This window comes from Chiloscyllium punctatum, chromosome 22, assembly GCF_047496795.1.
Source record: "Chiloscyllium punctatum isolate Juve2018m chromosome 22, sChiPun1.3, whole genome shotgun sequence".
NCBI lineage: Eukaryota > Metazoa > Chordata > Chondrichthyes > Orectolobiformes > Hemiscylliidae > Chiloscyllium > Chiloscyllium punctatum.
In genome coordinates, this window is record NC_092760.1 from 24,122,685 (window position 1) to 24,143,014 (window position 20,330).

Sequence of the window (20,330 nt, forward strand, 5' to 3'; positions counted from 1 at the left end):
CAGATCCACATCAGATGCCATATCACTTGCCCTTCACTCCTCCCTAGAACACCTTGACACCAAGAACAGCTACGTAAGGATCCTTCTCATTGACTACAGTTCAGCCTTCAACACTAATATCCCCTCGAGACTGATTACTGAGCTTAGTGATCTCGGACTAAGCCCTACTCTCTGCAACTGGATCGTCAGTTTCCAGACCCACAGGCCACAATCAGTGAAGATTGGGGACAATATTTCATCCTCACCAACACTCAACACTGGATTTCCCCTCCCCCCAGGGGTGCATATTCAGCCCCCTACTGTACTCACTGTATACCCATGACTGTGTTGCCAAATGCCAGACCAATGCCATTTACAAGTTTGCTGATGATATAGTCGGTCGAATCTCAGATGGCAACGAAACAGACTACAGACGGGGGGTGGAGGTAAAATGGTGCACTGAGAACAACCTAGCTCTCAATGCCGGCAAAACCAAGGAACTCATTATTGACTTTCACCAGGATGTTACTCATGCTCCCTCAACACATTAACAGCACAGAGGTGGAACGAGTGGAGAGTGTCAAGCTCCTGGGAATGGTCATCCACAACAAGCTTTCTTGGACTCTTCATGTGGGCGCACTGGTTACAAAGGCCCAACAATGTCTCTTCTTCCTCAGGCAGCTGAGGAAATTTGGCATGATGGTGAATACCCTTGCCAACTTTTATAGGTATGCCATCTAGAGCATTCTGTCAGGATGTATCACTATCTGGTATGGGCAACTGTACCATTCAAGATCGGAGACGGTTACTGAGAGTGGTGAACTCAGCTCAGACAATCACAAAGACCAACCTCCCATCTATAGAATCCATCTACCAGGCCCGCCATCAAGGAAAGGCCGCCTGCATTCTCAAAGATCCATCCCACCCTGGCAATGTTTTTCTACAACCTCTACCATCAGGGAGAAGGTACAGAACCCTGAACATAAGCATCAGCCGGTTTCGAAACAGTTTCTACCCTACTATTGTTAGAATACTGAATGGACTCACAAACTCTTAACATTCACCTGTATCTGTGCTTTTGTTTTTGCTGCTGTTTACCTATTATTTACTTAACTCTGTGATCTGCCTGTATTGCTCACAAGACAAAGCTTTTCACTGAGACTTGGTACACGTGACAATAAATTCAATTCAATTCAATTCAGATAATGAAATCTTTATGTGATAACTCTGCTCAGCTCACAAAGATGAATGAAGAGCTGAAAGGGAAAGAAAGAAAGCAGGGTGAACAGTATGTTCTGTATTCTGAAAACGGTAAGTTTGCTATCCAGTGAAAAGATTGCTAGTTTAAAGGAAGCTCTTAAGCAGTTTGCTTGTAAAATAGATCAGACTCAGCAGGAACATCTACAGAAATGCTGGCTTGAATTCAAAGGAATGCTGGAGAAAATGCCAGATTTGCAAAAATAGGTTATGAGCAGCACACAATCCAAGAAGCTACAAATCACTCACAAGAGAATCCTTTCAGAGATAAATACTAACAATGATGCTCAAATGAAAGAATTGAAGGACAAAAAATACCAAGCAACTGCTAAAGCAGTATGTGGAAGACAAGAAAAAAAAGGGAAAAAAGCACTGAAGACCTGGTCATTAGAACAGGTTATGAAGGAAGAAATATACTAGACCAACAGAAGGTTAAAACACTGACAGAATTGGAAGAATCCAGGGTACAAAAACAGAAGGTTCAAGATGTGAGCTGGTGACTTTTAAGAAATAAAACGGCAGGCATTAAGACAATGTGAACTACTGAAAATAGTTTGTGGAACGAGATCAGCAAGTGACTAATTTGGAACAAAACTTGGCTTTTATGCATCAGGATAAGCAAGTTCTGGGACAGCAACTGTAGTCCATGAAAGAAAAGCTGAACAACACAAACAGGAACAACGAGTAGTATCACTGGCTCTATGAAAATCAGAAGTCACATTACATTTTATTTTGTTCAAAAATGGCATAAATCCATGTAAAATTCTGTAAATCTCACTTTAGAAATAGAATCGGTCTGACCCAAGATTAGGACACAAACAGACTTTACCTTCACACCTTCAATGCATTATCTGAGCTGAGATGGCACCTATTGCTACAAGCTATCTTGAGAATGTAACTTGAAAAATGTTCTGGGATTTACATATGAAAGAACCAAAACTAACATGACCAGTCTAAAAGATGAAAGATTCAAGCTAAATTTGTTTAATATCATATTCCAATGACACTGCAATCCTGTCGCGATAAATTCTGTGTTATATGATTCTAGTCCACAACCACTTGATGAAGAAGCAGCGCTTCGAAAACTCGTGCCTCCAAATAAACCTGTTGGACTATAACCTGGTGTTGTGTTATTTTTGTCCACCCCTTCCACAGAACAGTTCTGTCAATCAGAGGACCAAAGAGGCCAATCCCAACATCGGCACTCCAAATCATGAGAAACAAGGGGCCTGGTTTAGTTTTTGTCAGGAATGAGGCAGAACCAGCATTGAAACAATAGGCTGTGGCTTCTAATGCTGATTTCAATAATTAGTGCCTTTTGGCTTATCAATTCTGACTGGACAGAGAGGTTACCACATGATCTCTGACCTTCAACTGCCCTAGCTACAAACTTCTTTTGTAGTTCAATATGTGCATCATCACATAACCTTACCCTCCCAAGGCATTTCTTTGGTTGGGAGCTCCGACTTCTGAGAATCAGGTTATCCTATAAATGGTGAAAATGTGTTGCTGGAAAAGCGCAGCAGGTCAGGCAGCATCCAAGGAGCAGGAGAATCGACGTTTCGGGCTTTTCCAGCAACACATTTTCAGCTCTGGTCTCCAGCATCTACAGTCCTCACTTTCTCCTATCCTATAACTGGGTTTGCCCTGTCTAGGTAAAAACAATGACTGCAGATGCTGGAAACCAGATTTGGGTTAGTGGTGCTGGAAGAGCACAGCAGTTCAGGCAGCATCTGAGGAGCAGCAAAATCGACGTTGCGGGCAAAAACGTCGATTTTGCTGCTCCTCAGATGCTGCCTGAACTGCTGTGCTATGCCCTGTCTAGTCCTATTCAACTCAGGTCTAATACTCCTCTGACTGGCAAGGGCTCAAATACACACACACTCATAACCTGCCCTTGGCCTCCCTGCACTCCAAGCATGGGATCTGCTGAGGCGGCACATTGAGCAGCCAGAACAATGACAACAGGTAGGTTGGAGGATGGGGAAGGAGCCAAGCAGTGTTAGAAATATTCAGAGAATTCACTACATCAGCCAGCAGGCGATGCATTCCCCAAGCCATTCGAAACCTTGATCAGGAATGGACTTGGGCAGGGAGCCAATCTTGTGAAAAGCCCAGAGGCTGTATGTATCAGCTCCCAGCTGGTTCATGGCTCCAAACAGCCACTTGTAGGCGTGGCTGCACAGACCAAATGCTAATGAGTGAGAGCATCTGTTCTAAGGATTAGAGATGTGTGAAAATCCCTGGCCTCAGCATTCAGTATGTTTACAGTTCAGGCCTTCTCTTTGACCTTCTGTTGATCCTGAGTCCAGCTGTTCCTAGAGCACGGTTACTGCCTCCCAACCACCATTAATGCTAATCGAGACCGCACGTCTGTCACAACCAGTCAGCACTCAATGTCTGACCATTTCATTTCCCTCACCACCCACTTATTCTCACTACAACCTGGCTGTACAAAAATCCAGTTATTTTTCCAAATCACTGGAGGGATGGTGAATCAAAGACAGTTAACCTCACAGAGAGGCCTGGAGGGCAGAAAGAGTAATACTTGGAAATTAATGTTGTGGAGCCCCATTTTGAGGTGTACAGGATGGGTTGTGTGTCATTCGCATTGTTTTACTAGTTTTCCTTTCTGGGGTCCGACACATAGACACCTATGTGGATACTGGCCTTGTATATCTTGTATGCCTCAAGAGCTTCTATGTGACCAGTATCCTCATTCTGAAGCATTACTGTTTCTCTTTTACTTTTATTTCCCCTCTGGAGAAGGGCCTTCACTGGGAGATTCAGAGGGGAAAATAAAACTGTAAAAAGTTTGGAAATGAAAGTACTGGTCACATGGAGGTCAATCAAGACAGAACAGTTCCACTAAGCAATCAAATAAAAACTGAAAAGAATTGCCGGTGCTGTAAATCAGACAAAAAAAGAAATTGTTAGAAAAGCTCAGCAGGTCTGGCAGCATCTGTGATCAGAAATCAGAGTTAATGTTCAGTCGAGTGACCCTTCCACAGAACAGTTCTGTCAGTCAGAGAACCAAAGAGGCCAATCCCAAGGAGAGTTGCTGTAGAAGCTCCCCAACAAAACGAGAGCTAAGGCTGCCAAACTAGCAGCTGAAACTTATTTGGTCAGCTATCCTGAAAAACATCCCAGCAGACATACACTGAAACAGCATGTATGTCTAAAATGACTTGGCGGACTTCCTGCTACTGGGGGAAGATAGAGGGTTTGTCTTGGCAGATGGGGAAACATCACCATCTGTACCCGTGCTCAATCATATGCTCCAACCTGCCCAAGGTCATGAATTAATATTGGAGCCCACCACCTAACTTCCCCAAATGGGAACATACGGGCAGATAAAATGTCTAAGCAAGGAGTCCATGAAGGAGATCCATGGCAGGCCCCATTCTGGATCAAATAGACGCCATTGTTGTGAGCCAGGCTGAGGATCTGGTCCGGCCTCAGACCAGCAACACTGAGTTAAAGCAAGTACATGAGAGAACGATATCCACCTTGAATAGCAAGCAGGTGGCGAAGGTAAGTGCTTAGGACGGTCTGGTTCTCAAAGATGGACAGTATGTGATACTGGTGCAGAACCAAAAATCAATGCCACGATGTTCATAGTCATCAAGCTACAACTGTCAGACTTAAGGGATTGTGTTGGTGGTCAGAAATGGGAAAAGACAAAATGTCAGCATCATCCAAAGGGGGAGCATGGTTAGAATATAATGGCACCCTTTTGCCAGCTGTTGAGAAAGACGGAACGCTTCTATGTATCACTCTTGGATAAATGTCAGCAGACAAAAGAAGTTGTGCAAATATTGTATATTCAAATGAACATGCCTTGTGTAGTTTACAGACAAATGCTGCTTTAAATTGTACTGTTGGAGGTCTAGAGCCTGAACACAGGCATCATCAGGGTAACATATGGGGGAAGGGAGAATACTGCATCACAACTTTCTGAAAATACTATCATTACATGACCTTTAGATGTAATATTCAAAACCACCACTTGTATTAGGCCACACATCCCAGCCAGGCTAGGCCTAAATGAGTCACAGGCATCCACAGCAGGAGTCAGAACTTTGTAAATGTCAGTGACAAACCTTAGCAGATTATTGGGAGAAGTATGACACTGGCAGTGAACCCTGAACAGAAAAGTTACAGCAGGTCCGGATGAAATGGCAAATGCACAAAGTGTTGTTATTACTGTTAATCGGCAGACAGCAAATTCAAAAGGGTATCAGGGAAATCAGTGACTAATTCGTGGGTTGACTGCTGGGAGTAGTGCTCAAACACGCAGATATACCCGTGCGTATGTGCCCTGTTGCGCTGGTTGTGTTGTTCATCCTGTTTACGTTGATCTACCACATCATCCTCACTGTTAACTTCATCTGCTGAAAGGAGGACAAATCCAGACACTAATCTATGGTCTTACAGCAGGAACCAAGAAACTAATTAATCCAGACTGTCATGAAAGGACGATGCAAATTGTTGTGTGGTTTCAACTTTACACTAACGAATGCTGCTAATCACCAAAGATGGTGAACCAATATATGTAAAGTGGCTAATTCTTATTTTATGTATTAAGTTGTGTCAACATAGTACTTTTGAGCTTATTGATGTGCAGAAGGAAGAAATTTATTTTATCGGGTACTATTGTCTATGTACAATGTGAAACCCAGATGCTCAGGGCGTTAGGCTATCCATCTGAGACCTTCTACATGCCTACATGAGACCGTGGTTTGAGCTTGTGATTCCATTTTCATAGATGTTTCAAGGGACCAACAGGAGGGACTATGGTCAAACAACCATGAGCCCAAAATTGTACATTCTAAAGTAAAACACAGCTAGAGAAATCAGGACTGACAGAAAAGTGGACAAGGAGAAAGCGAGGACTGCAGATGCTGGAGATCAGAGTTGAAAATGTGTTGCTGGAAAAGCACAGCAGTACAGGCAGCATCCAAGGAACAGGAGAATCGACGTTTCGGGCATAAGCCCTTCCTCAGGAATCCTGAAGAAGGGCTTATGCCCGAAACGTTGATTCTCCTGTTCTTTGGATGCTGCCTGACCTGCTGCGCTTTTCCAGCAACACATTTTCAGAAAAGTGGACAAGCCAAATTAAAAAGCAACTAGCAGCTATTGGCTACAGAGGACAATGGAAACCAAGGTCAAAGAGGTCACAAAGGTTCAAGGGGAACCAGTTATAACCAGCCCAAGGGTTATGTATTGGAGAAGAATCGATCAGACTTTCTGGCACCTTGACTTCCAGCCAGTGCCTGAAGATGTGCACTTTACACCTCCCCAGCATGGCAACAGTGAAAGTGCTGGCACTACCCCATTGGATGCTTAAAACCCCACGCATGACCCCATTGGCCAAAAGCCTTAGAACATTCTGGAAGGTCCGGGTCAAGGGAGATAAAACACACATGGAAGCCATCCCATCAATGAAGAGTCACAGCAAGAAGAACGTGCAGCAACCCAAGAAGACCCAGAAGATCTGCCCTGACCAGTGAGACCTACCTTCATGGAAGAAAGCCAGCCCTATGTCAGAGAGGAAGAAGACTCCAATGGCCCAGCTCAAAGACGGGGATTGCTGCAGGTAATATCCTTTCTCAGACAGATGGAGCTAGATAGAGAGTAAATATTGTGGGAATTTGGAAAATGCTCACATGGTGATTTTAGTAAGGAATATATTGTGAATAAAATCAAGTTAAATGCAAATTCTGTGTCCCCATGTCAATCTTACTGACAAGGCCACTTGGGTAAAATGTTTTTAACACAAACAATGTGTCCAAAAACAGATAACAGTATCAAGGAAGTTTCAAAGGGATGAACGTAAAAGAGAAATACACTACAAACTAAAACGTAATCTCCCAAGAGCATTTGAGTCTGCAAAAATGATGGAAGAAAAGATAGTCATCTGGGTGAGACAAACCTCCATTTTTCCCTTTCAGGTATATATAGGGTCAGGGGTTAAACATGAGTTTCTATCCTACAGTTCGTATATGTTTGTGCCTTAACATTGAAGTCTACTGTTACAGTAACAGTTTTGAAATCAGCCATTAAACAGGATTGCAACACAGGTAAAGAAAGGAAAAGGACAACCACTCACTCTAAATGCCAGCAGCCAGCCACTCTTAGAAAGGAATCAATATAAAGATTTTCAACGAAATGCAAAACCGAGAATCTTGAAATCAATGTCAAGATTACTGGTAAAAACCACTAACAGCAGAAACATTCTTCCTTCTCCTATTCACAAAGGACCCAGAGACTGAACCATAGAGCTTTTAGCTTTTTTTTTGGAAATCAACTTCATTTTCAATTTGTATGTTTGTTGCATTACTACTTCCAATATTTAGTCATTAATAAATTCACTCTTCTGAGAAGTCAAAAAGTCTGGTTAAATTGATTACTATTAAAAATGATTCTATTTGAGTCTGGGAGAAAGGGATCTATAGGAATTAAACCAATTGAGAAGTGGACAAATAATGAAGGCGAACTAGTTCATCCCTCCTTAGCTGAGCTAATTGATTTGGGATATCCTGTCTGGAAGGAACCAACTGGGGCAGCTCACCCGGGGCCTGGGTCTGCTGGGAACACTCTCATACCTCTGCAAGTAGCAGCTGTGTGTATTGCTCAGTGAGATCGAGGACTCCATCTCCCAGCTGATGCTGCTTCAGTTTGTTGGACAATGATCTGGCATTGTGCTCGAGTTTTGCAATGATATCAGCAGCTTTCTGTAATCTCCAGAATGGAAGCCTGCAGTCAGGAGGAGTAAAGAAACATTCCCCATCAACAATATAAAAAAAGCTCGTTGAAAGTGAAGGCAACAAGGAAAGAGGGGATGAGAAACAGAGAGAGGTCACCCTCCACTTTCTCCACTAATGCCCAGTCAGCCCCCAGGATTCCACTTCTCCCGTGAAAGGGGGGACAGGACAGAGCGCGGAGGGATAAGAGGGCAGTGGGAGGTAAGTGGGGGTAAGAGAGCTGGGAGGGTGACAGCTGGGGAGGTGAAAGTTGGGGTGGGGGGGGCGAAGAGAGCTGGGGGTGAAGAGAGAAGCGCAAGGGGGGGTTTTAGGAGAGAGGAGGTCACTGGAGAGGGGGGGGGCAATGGAGAGACGGGGCCACTGGAGGAGGGGGTGATGGGATAGTGCAGAGGCAGGAAATTAGGGGTAGGAAGCAAGAGTGAAGATAGACGGGGAGAGTGGGAGAGGGGGAAGACAGCATGGGAAATGTAGGGGAGAGGGGAGGGAGTGTGAGGGACAGCTGCAGGAGTCTGAGGGGAGTGCAGGGTGGGGGAGTGAGGGGAGAGCAGGGTAGGGGAGTGGGGGGACAGTGGGGCGTGGAGGAGTGAGGGGAGAGCAGGCTAGGGGAGTGAGGGGAAAGCAGGAGGAGTGAGGGGAAAGCAGGGGAGGGAAGAGTGATGGGACAGCAAGGGGAGACAGAGCTTGAGGCAGTGAGGGATAACAGAGAGCAGGTGAGAGCAGGGCAGTGAGGGAAAGCAGGGAGAGCAAGGAAAACTAGGGAGAGCAATGAGGGAGACCAGTGGGCACTGGAGTCAGCATGGAGAAAGGGTATCAAGGAAGAGTGGGGTCAGTGAGGGTGAAGTGGGAGAAAGCAGGGTAGGGAGACCACGGGGAGTCAGGGACAGTGGGGAAAAGAGGGGAAGGAGGCGGGGGGGGGGGGGCTAGTGAGGGAGTGTGGTGGGGGTGAGGGAATGAGGGGAATACAGGATTGTGTCTTTTTTTTAAAAACAGCCATCTCTGATTGTATTATCATCTTCAAAAATAGGTGTACACTCTCAGGTCTTTTGTTCTCTGCACAAATTTTTAAAATTATGACCTTTACTCATATTGTTTCCCTTCATCTTTCTGACCAAAATTTATTATTTCATATTTCTCTACATTAAATATTACCTACAATGTGTGCACCCATTTTATTAGTTTCCCAATGTCCCCCCAAAGCCTGCTGTTATTTCCCTCATCATCTTCTAAATTTCTGAATTTTGTGTCAACTGCCAACTGGTAAACGATACTGTGAAAACCCAAGACCATGTCATTAATATGTAGACAAGGTTAGAAATCATACAACATCAGGTGACAGTCCAACAAGTTTATTTGAAATCACAAGCTTTTGGAGGACATCACCTGACAAAGCAGCAGCACTCAGAAAACCCGTGATTTCAAATCAACCTGTTGGACGATAACCTGGTGTCGCGTGACTTCTGACTTTGTCCACCCCAGTCCAACACCAGCATTTCCACATCATTAATATATAGCACAGAGCAGAGCAGGTGGGACCTGTACATAAAAGAAGGGGTGCACTTAGACTGGAGGGGCACCAAAGTCTTGAGTGGGAGATTTGCTAGAGCACTTCGGGAGGGTTTAAATTAGTTTGGCGGGGGATGGGAACCAGACCTACAGATTCGAGGAAAGGGTAGTTGTTGAACGAGCAGATATGGAATGCAGAGAGTCTGACAGAAGGATACACAGTTGATAAAGCAAAGGGATGGATTAAAGTTGTTTGTTTCATTGCAAGGATATCATGAATGAGAGTGATGAACTTAGAACATGGATCAGTACTTATGGTGTGGCCATAACAGACACATGGCTTTGACAGAAGCAGGAGTGATTACTGGATGTTCCAGAGTTCAGATCATTTCAAAAGAATTGGGGGGGGGGGGGGGGGTAAAAGAGAAGGGGCAGGATCATTGTTAATTGGAGACTGCACTACAGCTGCATAAAAGGAGGTTGTTGAGGAGGGTTTGTCTACTGAGTCAGTGTGGGTTGAAGTCAGACACAGGAAAGGAGCAGTCACTTTATTGAGTGTTTTCTGTAGACCCACCATTAGCAGCAGAGAGATAGAAGAACAGACTGGGCAGCAGATCTTGGAAAGGTCCAAATGTAACAGAGTTATTATTCTGGGTGACTTCAACTTTCTCAATATGGATTTGAACGTCCTTAGTGCAGATGGTCTGGATGGAGACGATTTTGTCAGGTGTGTCCAGGAAGGATTTCCTGACTCAATAAGTATATAGGCAACTAGAGGGGGGAGGCTATATTAGATTTGGAGCTTGGCACCGAACAGGCCAGTGTCAGTATGGGAATCATGATGCGGAGATGCCGGTGTTGGACTGGGGTGTACAAAGTTAAAAATCACACAGTACTGGGTTATATTCCAATAGGTTTATTTGGAAGCACGGTAGACGCTACAAGACGTGTCAGAATGTCGACACGGATAACACCATTACACGTGGAGACACCTCCCACCATGTACGTGGCAGGTATTCATCCGACTCAGCCAACGTTGTCTATCTCATGCACTGCAGGCAAGGATGACCTGAGACATGGTACGTTGGTGCGACCAAGCAGAGGCTATGGCAACAGATGAATGGACAGCGCACAACAATCAACAGACAGGAGTGTTCCCTCCCAGTCGGAGAACAGATCAGTGGTCCAGGACATTCGACTTTGCACCTTTGGGTGACCATCCTCCAAGGCAGACTTTTGGATAGGCAACAACGAAAAGTGGCCGAGCAGAGGCTGATAGTCAAGTTTGGTACCCATGGAGATGGCCTCAACCGGGACCTTGAGTTCATGTCACACTACAGATGACCCAATTGCACTACACACCCTCTCCAACTTATACCCCTTTACACTCACACTGACACACATACACATAATCTCTCATAGACACGCATAACACATCCTCCCCTCCACACACACACACACTCACTCCACAAACTTGTGTGTGTATTTGCAGAATTACATTTTACTTTGCTCAAAACCTGCATGAATCCATGTAAGATTCTGTAAATCCGTTTTTTATATTAGAATCAGTCTGACCATTGTGGCACAGACAGCCTCATACAGGGAAGCTAACACCTTCAACACATTATCTGGGCCACATGACACCAATTGTTAAAATTCAATTGTGAATGTAACTTCCAAAAAAAGTTTTGCTATTTACATATGAAAGAACTGAAACCAACAGGGCATTCCAAAAGATGAGAGACCTAACAAACAATCCAGGTCGTTTTCAAGAGATCATTTCAGTTACATCACACTTTTGCTATAAATTCTGTCTCACAATCTTATTCTCCACAACCACCTGATGAAGGAGCAGCGCTCCAAAAGCTAGTGCTTCCAAATAAACCTGTTGGACTACAACCTGGTGTTGTGTGATTTTTAACAGTATGGGAAGGTACTTAATGGAAGAGGGGAAATTATATTGTAATTTGTTAGGAGCTGTGGAGTATAAATTGGGAACAATTGTTCTACAGGAATTGCACAAAAGCAATATGGAGGCTGTATTATGAGCACTTGTTGAGAGTGTTGGATAACCTTGTTTCACTGAGACAGGCAAGGAATTGGTAAGGTGAAGGAGCCTTGGATGACAAGAGAACAGTTGCTCAGTGGTTAGCATTGATGCCTCACGCCACCAGGGTCCCAGGTTTGATTGCAGCCTCAGGCGACTGGCTGTGTGGAGTTTGCACATTCTCCCCGTGTCAGCGTGGGTTTCCTCCCACAGTCCAAAGATGCGTAGGTCAGGTGAATTGGCCATGGTAAATTGCCCATAGTGTTAGGTGCATTAGTCAGAGAGAAATGGGTCTGGGTGGGTTACTCTTCAGAGGGTCGGTGTGGACTGGTTGGGCCAAAGGGCCTGTTTCCACACTGTAGGGAATCTAATCTAATCTAATTAGAAGAGATGATTTGGAGATGCCGGTGATGGAGTGGGGTGTACAAAAGTTAAAAGTCACACAACACCAGGTTATAGTCCAACAGGTTTAATTGGAAGCACACTAGCTTTCGGAGCAACGCTCCTTCATCAGTTGACTGTGGTGGGCACAAATCTAAGGCACAAAATTTATAGCAAAAATTGACAGTGTGATGTAACTGAAATTATACATTGAAAAATACCTTGATTGTCTGTTGAGTCTTTCACCTGTTCGAATACCATGATAGTTTCACTTCTTTCATGTGTAAATCACAAAACCTTTTTTTTAAAAAGTTGCATTGTCAGCTTAGCTGTAACAATGGGTGTTAGCTAGACAATATCTAGCTAACAATGTCTAGCTAACACCCCTTGTTACAGCTAAACTGAGAATGCAACTTTTAAAAAAAAAAGGTTTTGTGACTTACACGTGAAAGAAGTAAAACTATCATGGTATTCGAACAGTTGAAAGACTCAACAATCAAGGTATTTCTCGATGTATTATTTCAGTTACATCACACTATCAATTTTTGCTATAAATTCTGTGCCTTAGATTTGTGCCCACCACAGTCACCTGATGAAGGAGCGTCGCTCCGAAAGCTAGTGTGCTTCCAATTAAACCTGTTGGACTATAATCTGGTATTGTGTGATTTTTAACTAATTAGAAGAGGAGCTTCTCATCAAGAGGAAGAAGGGAGTTTACTCAAGGTTGAGGAAACAAGGATCTGGCACAGCTTTAGAGGATTACAGGGTAGCTAGGAAAGAACTCAAAAATAGACTGAGGAGAGCTCGGAGGGAGCATGAGAAAGCCTTGGTGGGAAGGATAAGGGAAAACCCAAAAGGTGTACTACGCTTTTGTGAGGAATAAGAGGATGATCAGGGAGAGGGTAGGGCTGATCAGAGATAGCAGAGAAACTTGTGCCTGGAGTCTGAAGAGGTAATGGAGGTCTTAAATGAGTTTTTTTGCTTCAGTATTCACTCGAGAGAGGGACCTTGATGATAGTGAAAACACCCTGGGCCAGGTTAATAGGCCTGAACAGTTTGATATTAAGAAAGAGGATGTGCTGGAAATTCTGGGAAGCATCAAGACCCCAGGGCCAGACCAGATATATCCAAGGTTACTACGGGAAGTACGGAATGAGATTGCTGTGCCTCTGGCAATGATTTTTGTATCCTCACTCTCCACGCGAGTTGTACTGGATGATTGGAGGGAGGCGAATGTTGTTACTCTGTTCAACAAAGGAATAAGTAAATCACTGGGAATTACAGACCAGTCAGTCTAACATCTGTGGTAAGCAAGGTGCTGGAAAGGATTCTGAGAGATAGGATTCATGACCATTTGGGAAAAACATAGTTTGATTAGAGATAGTCAGCATGGCTTTGAGAGGGGCAGGTCATGCCTCACAACCCTTACTGAGTTCTTTGAGGATGTGATGAGACAAGTTGATGAAGGTCGCGTTTTGGATATGGTGTATATGGATGTCAGTACGTCATTTGATTAGGTTCATGGTAGGCTCATTCAGAAAGTTAGGAGATTTGGGATACAGGGAAATTTGGCTGTCTGTATACAGGATTGGCTAACCAAAAGACGACAGCAAGTGGTAGTGGATGGAAAGTATTTCACCTGGAGGTCAGTGACCAGTGATGACCCGCAGGAATCTGTTCTTGGGCCTCTGTTCTTTGTAGTTTTTATAAATGACTTGGATGAAGAAGTGGAAAGGTGGGTTTGTAAGTTTGCCGATGACACAAAGGTCAGTGGTGTAGATACTGTCAATGGCTGTTACAGGCTACAACAAGACATTGATAAGATGCAGAGCTGGGCTGTGAAGTGGCAGGTGAAGTCCAACCTGGATAAATGTGAAGTGATTCATTTTGGAAGGTCAAATTTAAATGCTGAAATTTGACCTTCAGCATTCAAATTTGGGTTTGAAGACAGAATTCTTGCCAGTGTGGAGGAACAGCAGGATTTCGGGGCCCACATACATAGATCCTGCAAATCGATACCCAAGTTGATAGGAGAAAGTGAGGACTGCAGATTCTGGAGCTCAGAGTCAAGAGCATGGTGCTGGAAAAGCACAACAGGTAAGGCAGCATCCAAAGAGCAGAATGCATCCAAGGCATAAACACTTCTTCAGGCCCTTCACCAAGCCCTGATGAAGGGCTAATGCCCGAAACATCAATTCTCCTACTCCATGGATGCTGCCTGATCTGCTGTGCTTTTCCAGCACCACGCTCTTGATTGAAGTTGATAGAGTTGTTAAAAAAGCATATGGTGTTTTGGCTTTCAGTAATGAGGGATTGAGTTTAAGAGCCACAAGGTTTTGCTGCAGCTGTATAAAACCCTGTTAAGACCACATTTGGAATATTGACTCCCGTTCTGGTCGCCTCATTATAAGGAGGATGCTGATGCTTTAGAGAGGATATAGGGGAGATTTACCAGGATGCTGCCTGGTTTGGAGGGCATGTCTTATGAAGAGACGTTGAGTGAGCTAGGGCTTTTCACATGGAGAGAAGAAGGAAGAGAAGTGGCTTAATAGAGGCATACAAGGTAATGTGAGGAATAGATAGAGTAATTAGCTAGAGACTTTTCCCCAGGGCAGAAATGGCTGTCATGAGGGGTCAAAATTTTAAGGTGACCAGAGGAAGATATAGGGGAGATGTCAGAGATAGATTCTTTACACAGAGAGTGGTGGGTGCATGGAATGCACTGCCAGCGGTTGTAGTAGAGTCAGAGACATTAGGACATCTAAGTGATTGCTGGACAAGTACATTAACGGCAGTAAATTAAGGAGTGTGTAGGTTAAGTCAATCTTAGATCAAGATAAATGCTCAGCACAACATCGTGTGCTGAAGGGCCTGTACTATGCTGTACTGTTCGATGTTTCTGTAAGCTAGAGAAGTAGAAGCAAGCCATTCAGCCCAATGAGAGTTCTCCACCATTCACTTGGGTCATGGCTGATCTGATAATCTTCAACCCCACTTTCCTCCTTTTCTCCTTAACCCTCAATTCCCTTATTGATTAAATGTCTGATGATCTCAGCCTTGAATATACAGAAGAACCTTGATTATCTGGCATTCGATTATCCGATCATCAGATTATCCAGCAAGATCACAAGGTCACGATGCTTGGCTCAACTGTGTTTTCCGGCATTCAGTTATCTGGAATTTGATAAACCAAATGAAATACTCCCTGCCAGTGCTCTTTGGATAATTGAGGTTCGTCTGTACTTAATGACCCAGCTTCAACAGTCCTCTACTGGAATGAATTCCACAGATTCTGAGATTATACGCTCTGTTCCTAGACTCTCCCACAAGGGGAAATAACCTTTCTGCATCTACCCAATCAAATCTACTAAGAATCATTTATGTCTCAATAACGTCATTTCTCATCTTTCTAAATTCCAGTGACCAGAGCTGCTCACAATATTTTATCTATGGCCTTATATTCTACGCCCCAGCTAATGAAAGCAAGCATCCCATATGCCTTCGTCATCACTCTGTCTATTTGGCTGACACCTTCATGGATCTATGGGCTCATATACCAAGGTCTCTTTCTTCCTCAGTACTCTCAAGAGACCTACCATTCACTATGTAAATCCTTCCCTTATTAGAACTCCCAAAACGTATCACCTCACACTTATCAGAATTAAATTCCAGCTGCCATTGCTCTGCCCAGTTTACCAGTTGATTGTAAGCCTTAGTCCATTCTCCTCACTATCAGCAATATCACCAATTTTGTGTTGTCTGCAAACTAATTATATTATCTACATTCACAACCAGGTCATTAATGTATATAACAAATAGCAAGGGTCCCAGCACCTGTGATACACCATTGCTCATCGGCTTCCAGTCATAAAAACAATCCTCCGCTATCACCCTTTGCCTCCTATTTGCAAGCCAATTTTGGATCTAGTTTGCCAATTTGCCTTGGATATCCCTCCAAAGACTGTTAGTGTCATCATTACATTTGCCTTCCCAGCTATTTAAGAAGTTTGCCTCAAACTTGGCTATAGTGCATTCATCTTCCTCAACAAAGTTATTTATATATTTTGTAAATAGTTGTAGTCCCAGCAATTATGCCTGCGGCATTCCAGTAGTTACAAGACACCATGGGGACGATGCCCTTCTTATCCCAACTCTGTGACCTCTACTAGTATTCCAATCCTCTATCTATGCTAATAATGTTACCCCGATATCATGGGTTCTTATCTTATGAAGTAGCATAACATGTGTTTATTTATCAAACGCCTTCTAAAAGTCCAAATATCTGACATGTATTGCTTCCCACCGATCTATCAGCTTATTGCCACTTTGAAGAGTTCCAGTAAATTTGTTAGCTATAATTTCCCATTTATGAAACCATGCTAATTCTGTTTGACCATATTATATATATATATATTATAATGCTCTGCTATTATATCCTTTATAATAGACTAACATTTTCTAAATAACAGGTGTCAAGCTAACATGGCCTCTCGTTACCCATCTCCTTACCTTTATAAATAAACACGTATACATGTCCCCTGGTCTAATCTATCACTGTTTAATATTTACTAGTGTCATTTGGATTTCCTGTTAGTCACTAAACTATTCTCATCATTTACTTTGTTCCTTCATTCCTGTTTTAGATCAATTAGCTCCAAGTGCTGACAGATCTGAAACCTGAACTCTTTCTTCTTTTGGCTGATTATTTCTGCTTTAATTTCAGGTTTCCAGCACCCACAGTATTCTGCTTTTGTACATTCTACTTTCAGTGGTCCCCCGTCTTACTTGCTGTTGAATCTATAGTCCCCCTCTTGTCCTCAGTCTCCATCAGAACCAAAAATGGGACTGTTAAACATTCACTTACATTGGCAGACATTGCCTTCAATCTGACATGCATACCCTGCTGCTTTTTAAAGAAACCCAAACTGCTTGGTACTTTTATTCTGAAGAGAAAAGCAGTTGCGATTAAATAAAACTGTGAACATTCATGTAAGCACTACCACAGGAGGTCTAATCCTGGTGACAAGAAGTTTCAAACTGTTGCCTCTTACTGTAGAATGTCAGTGTCTGGGAGAGCCACAGGGATCATTCTTCCAACTTGCTGGTGGACTGCTGTGAGGTTGTCACTGACACACATGGTGTACCTCAGAGGTACCATCTCAGCATTTGGCGGAACCCCCAGGCACAGCCACTTCTTGCTCTCAATCCCAATGTGTAGTGGGACTTCTGGGTGAATTTGAACTGCCACACCTAACAGCAGAGAAACACAATATAAGATGGGTAGAAACACATCCAGTGCAGTTACCACGAGATAAATAGCCTTCTTTTAGTAACTCTGAGATTCTGGGATCTTCTCTATACCACTATCTCTGCTGACGTATAATCCCACTACAGCCAACCTCATACCTTGGCCACACCTTCATCTGCACAGTGTACGCTAAAGTGCAGAATCCAGATCAGATTGGCCTGTATCTTTAAAACAGCGAGTTGACATCCCAACATTTGAGGTTCCTGTGTAAAGGTACCTGCACTGGCTCCAGTCTGTTCTTAATGGAGTACATTTTGGGGGTTCAGTATAGTGTTTGTAATGCATTGTAACATCAATAGGCACAGAACCCAGAATGTGTATGTAAGCCTTGGACATTGGAACCATGATTTTTTTATCCACTCATGGGATGTGGGTGTCACTAACTCGGACAGTTGAAAGTCAATCACATTGCTGAGGGTGAGGAGTCACATGAAGACATGACCAGTTAAAGACAGTTTTCCTTCACTCAAGGACGTAAGTGAACCAGACTGTTTTTATTTTGACAATTAACAATGGTTACATGATATTTTATTGAATTCAAATTCCATCACCTGTTGAAGCAGAATTCGAATCCTGGTCTCTAGAACATTACTTGGGTGCCTGGATTAGATTAGATTACTTCCAGTGTGGAAACAGGCCCTTCGGCCCAACAATTCCACACCGACCCGCTGAAGCGCACCCACCCAGACCCATTCCCCTATATTTACACCTGCAACTAACACTACGGGCAATTTAGCGTGGTCAATTCACCTGACCTACACATTTTTGGACTGTGGGAGGAAACCGGAGCACCCGGAGGAAACCCACGCAGACACGGGGAGAAGGTGCAAACTCCACACAGTCAGTAGCCTGAGGCGGGAATTGAACCCAGGTCTCTGGCGCTGTAAGGCAGCAGTGCTAACCACTGTGCCACCATGCCGCCCTAAATTAATAGACTCAAGATAATACCACTGGAGCACCGGCTCCTCAAATAGTAAATATTACTCACAAATGTCAAGGTATCTGACTCCACAAGAACACAGCTCTCTGGTAAATGTTATGTGGATTAACATACAGAAAACTACAAAGCACATCAAAGTACCTGTCCCCAAAAAGCCTTCCAACAGCAGTGATAGCCTAGCGGAAAGATTCCTGTTGACCTTGTTAGCCTCGGGTCACTTAATACAGTATACAGGCATAGGATTTAGACTTAAAACTGTGGACTCAGCTAGCCCACACATCTTAGGTATTTACTGTCTTGACCAGAGTGGAATCTCTGTCTTCTCTCTGCCCCCCTGCCAGCTGAATGGGTTGGGCCCAGTAATCCATGTTTGTAGTGCAGGGAAAGCCACATGAGCTACAAAACATCACGTCAGTCCATCTGCTCGCACTCTTGATTTACAGATTGCGGAATGTGCCTGAAGGAGGTTATATCAAGTCTATATCTTCCTCCCCACCCCCTCCTAGCTCTCCCATTTCACAGTGTGCTGTCACCTGATTGCAGCCTAATGCCGTAAAAACCTTGTTGGCAAGAGCTTGTCGTGCTGGGAATTGCAAGATGACAGATGCAGTCTGAAAGCTCATTCGGACAGAAAGCAAACACAAGGAACCGTGATGGCACGCCCGAACCAGTTACATAACTGAAAAGGGCTCAGTCTCCCTATGTCATCAGAAACTCCTCAAATCCCAACTCCCAGATCAGTCACTAACCGGCAATGACTCCCTTCAAGCAATACCACTATTTAAAAATACCCATCGTGGTTTTCAAGTTTCTCCATGGCCAAACTCCCTCCCCTATGCTGTAATCTCCAACCCCATCACCCTTGAATATCCTCTTCCATCCCTGCTTATAGTGGCTCCAAAATTGGCAGCATTACCTTTAGCATCCAAGACACTGAACTCGGGTAACTCGCTCATTAAATCTTACATTTTCTCTCTGTCTTCCTTTCAAACCTGCCTCTTTGTTGTAATATCTCTCTATATATTGTAGTGAGAGATTTTGCTTTATAATGTTGTTCAGGACATTTTTATTGTGGTAAAGGCTATGTAAATGCAAGTTGTTATTGCCTGGCTCAGGCTTTTCTCCTTCTCCAGCTGCTGTCCCTCACATTCCTCTTGATTCAGTCAAGCAGTTGTTCTTGCATTAGGCAGACTGGGTTACGTTAGGCTGAGAGAAGGAACCACCTCAGTCTGATCTGACACCACCCACTGCCCAGTTAGCCCTGCCTGGCATAGACCAGGAATGTTTCTTGACTGAGGGATTTGGTTATGTACTAGACACAGCATTCCCAAACTGAGGCTCCACAGGGAGCTCCCAGCCTTAACAGTCCAAGCTGAGCACTTCCTAAAATAACATATACTCCACAGTGTCAAGGGAACGTCGTCAAGGAGACCTGCCGTCTATCAGTAAGAGCTGATCAGCCTGGGCGGCTGTCATGGTTTCAGAGAAATATGATATTACCCCTGTGAGGCGTGCCTTGTCATGAAAAGCTCAGTACGCCCCTTGCATCCTCACTGACTCCTACTCAATAACGACTGTCCCAAATTAGCAGGATGTTAGCAGGCTGCAGCTGGAACTACTGTGTTGGGTCTTAGCACAGGGTGCTGTGTGTGGGGGAAGCCTCAGGCTAGTGTGACGAGCTGCATGCATTGAGAATGGGGGTCAGAGTTTGGCCCAAGATTGTGGAGCCACGAAATGATCAGATTAGATTAAATTATCAACAAGTCCACACTGACCCTCCAAAGAGCAACCCACCCAGACCCATTCCCCTACATTTATCCCTTCACCTAACACTACGTGCAATTTAGCATGGCCAATTCACCTAACCTGCACATTTTCTCACCCAGAGCACCCAGAGGAAACCCACGCAGACAGTTGCCTGAGGCGGGAATTGAACCTGGGTCTCTGGCGCTGTGAGGCAGCATGCTAACCACTGTGCCACCTGAAGTTTTTTTTGATTAGATTTCCTACAGTGTGGAATCAGGCCCTTCAGCCCAGCAAGTCCACACTGACCCTCCAAAGAGCAACCCACCCCCCCCCCTACATTTACCCCTGACTAATGCACCTAACACTACAGGCAATTTAGTTTGGTCAATTCACCTAACCTGC

The 20,330-nt window shown here is 44.1% G+C and overlaps 1 protein-coding gene across 1 annotated transcript in view; it reads right to left on the minus strand.

Annotated features, from left to right (window-relative positions):
- Positions 1 to 20,330, minus strand: part of LOC140493450 (SITS-binding protein) — an 85,056-nt gene that overhangs the window by 34,778 nt on the left and 29,948 nt on the right. The window contains exons 3-4 of the mRNA XM_072591894.1: positions 16,986 to 17,184; positions 7,845 to 7,995 (exon numbers count right to left, since the gene is read on the minus strand). Of these exons, the coding sequence (XP_072447995.1) occupies positions 7,845 to 7,995; positions 16,986 to 17,184 (350 nt within the window). The remainder of the gene's footprint in view (positions 1 to 7,844; positions 7,996 to 16,985; positions 17,185 to 20,330) is intronic.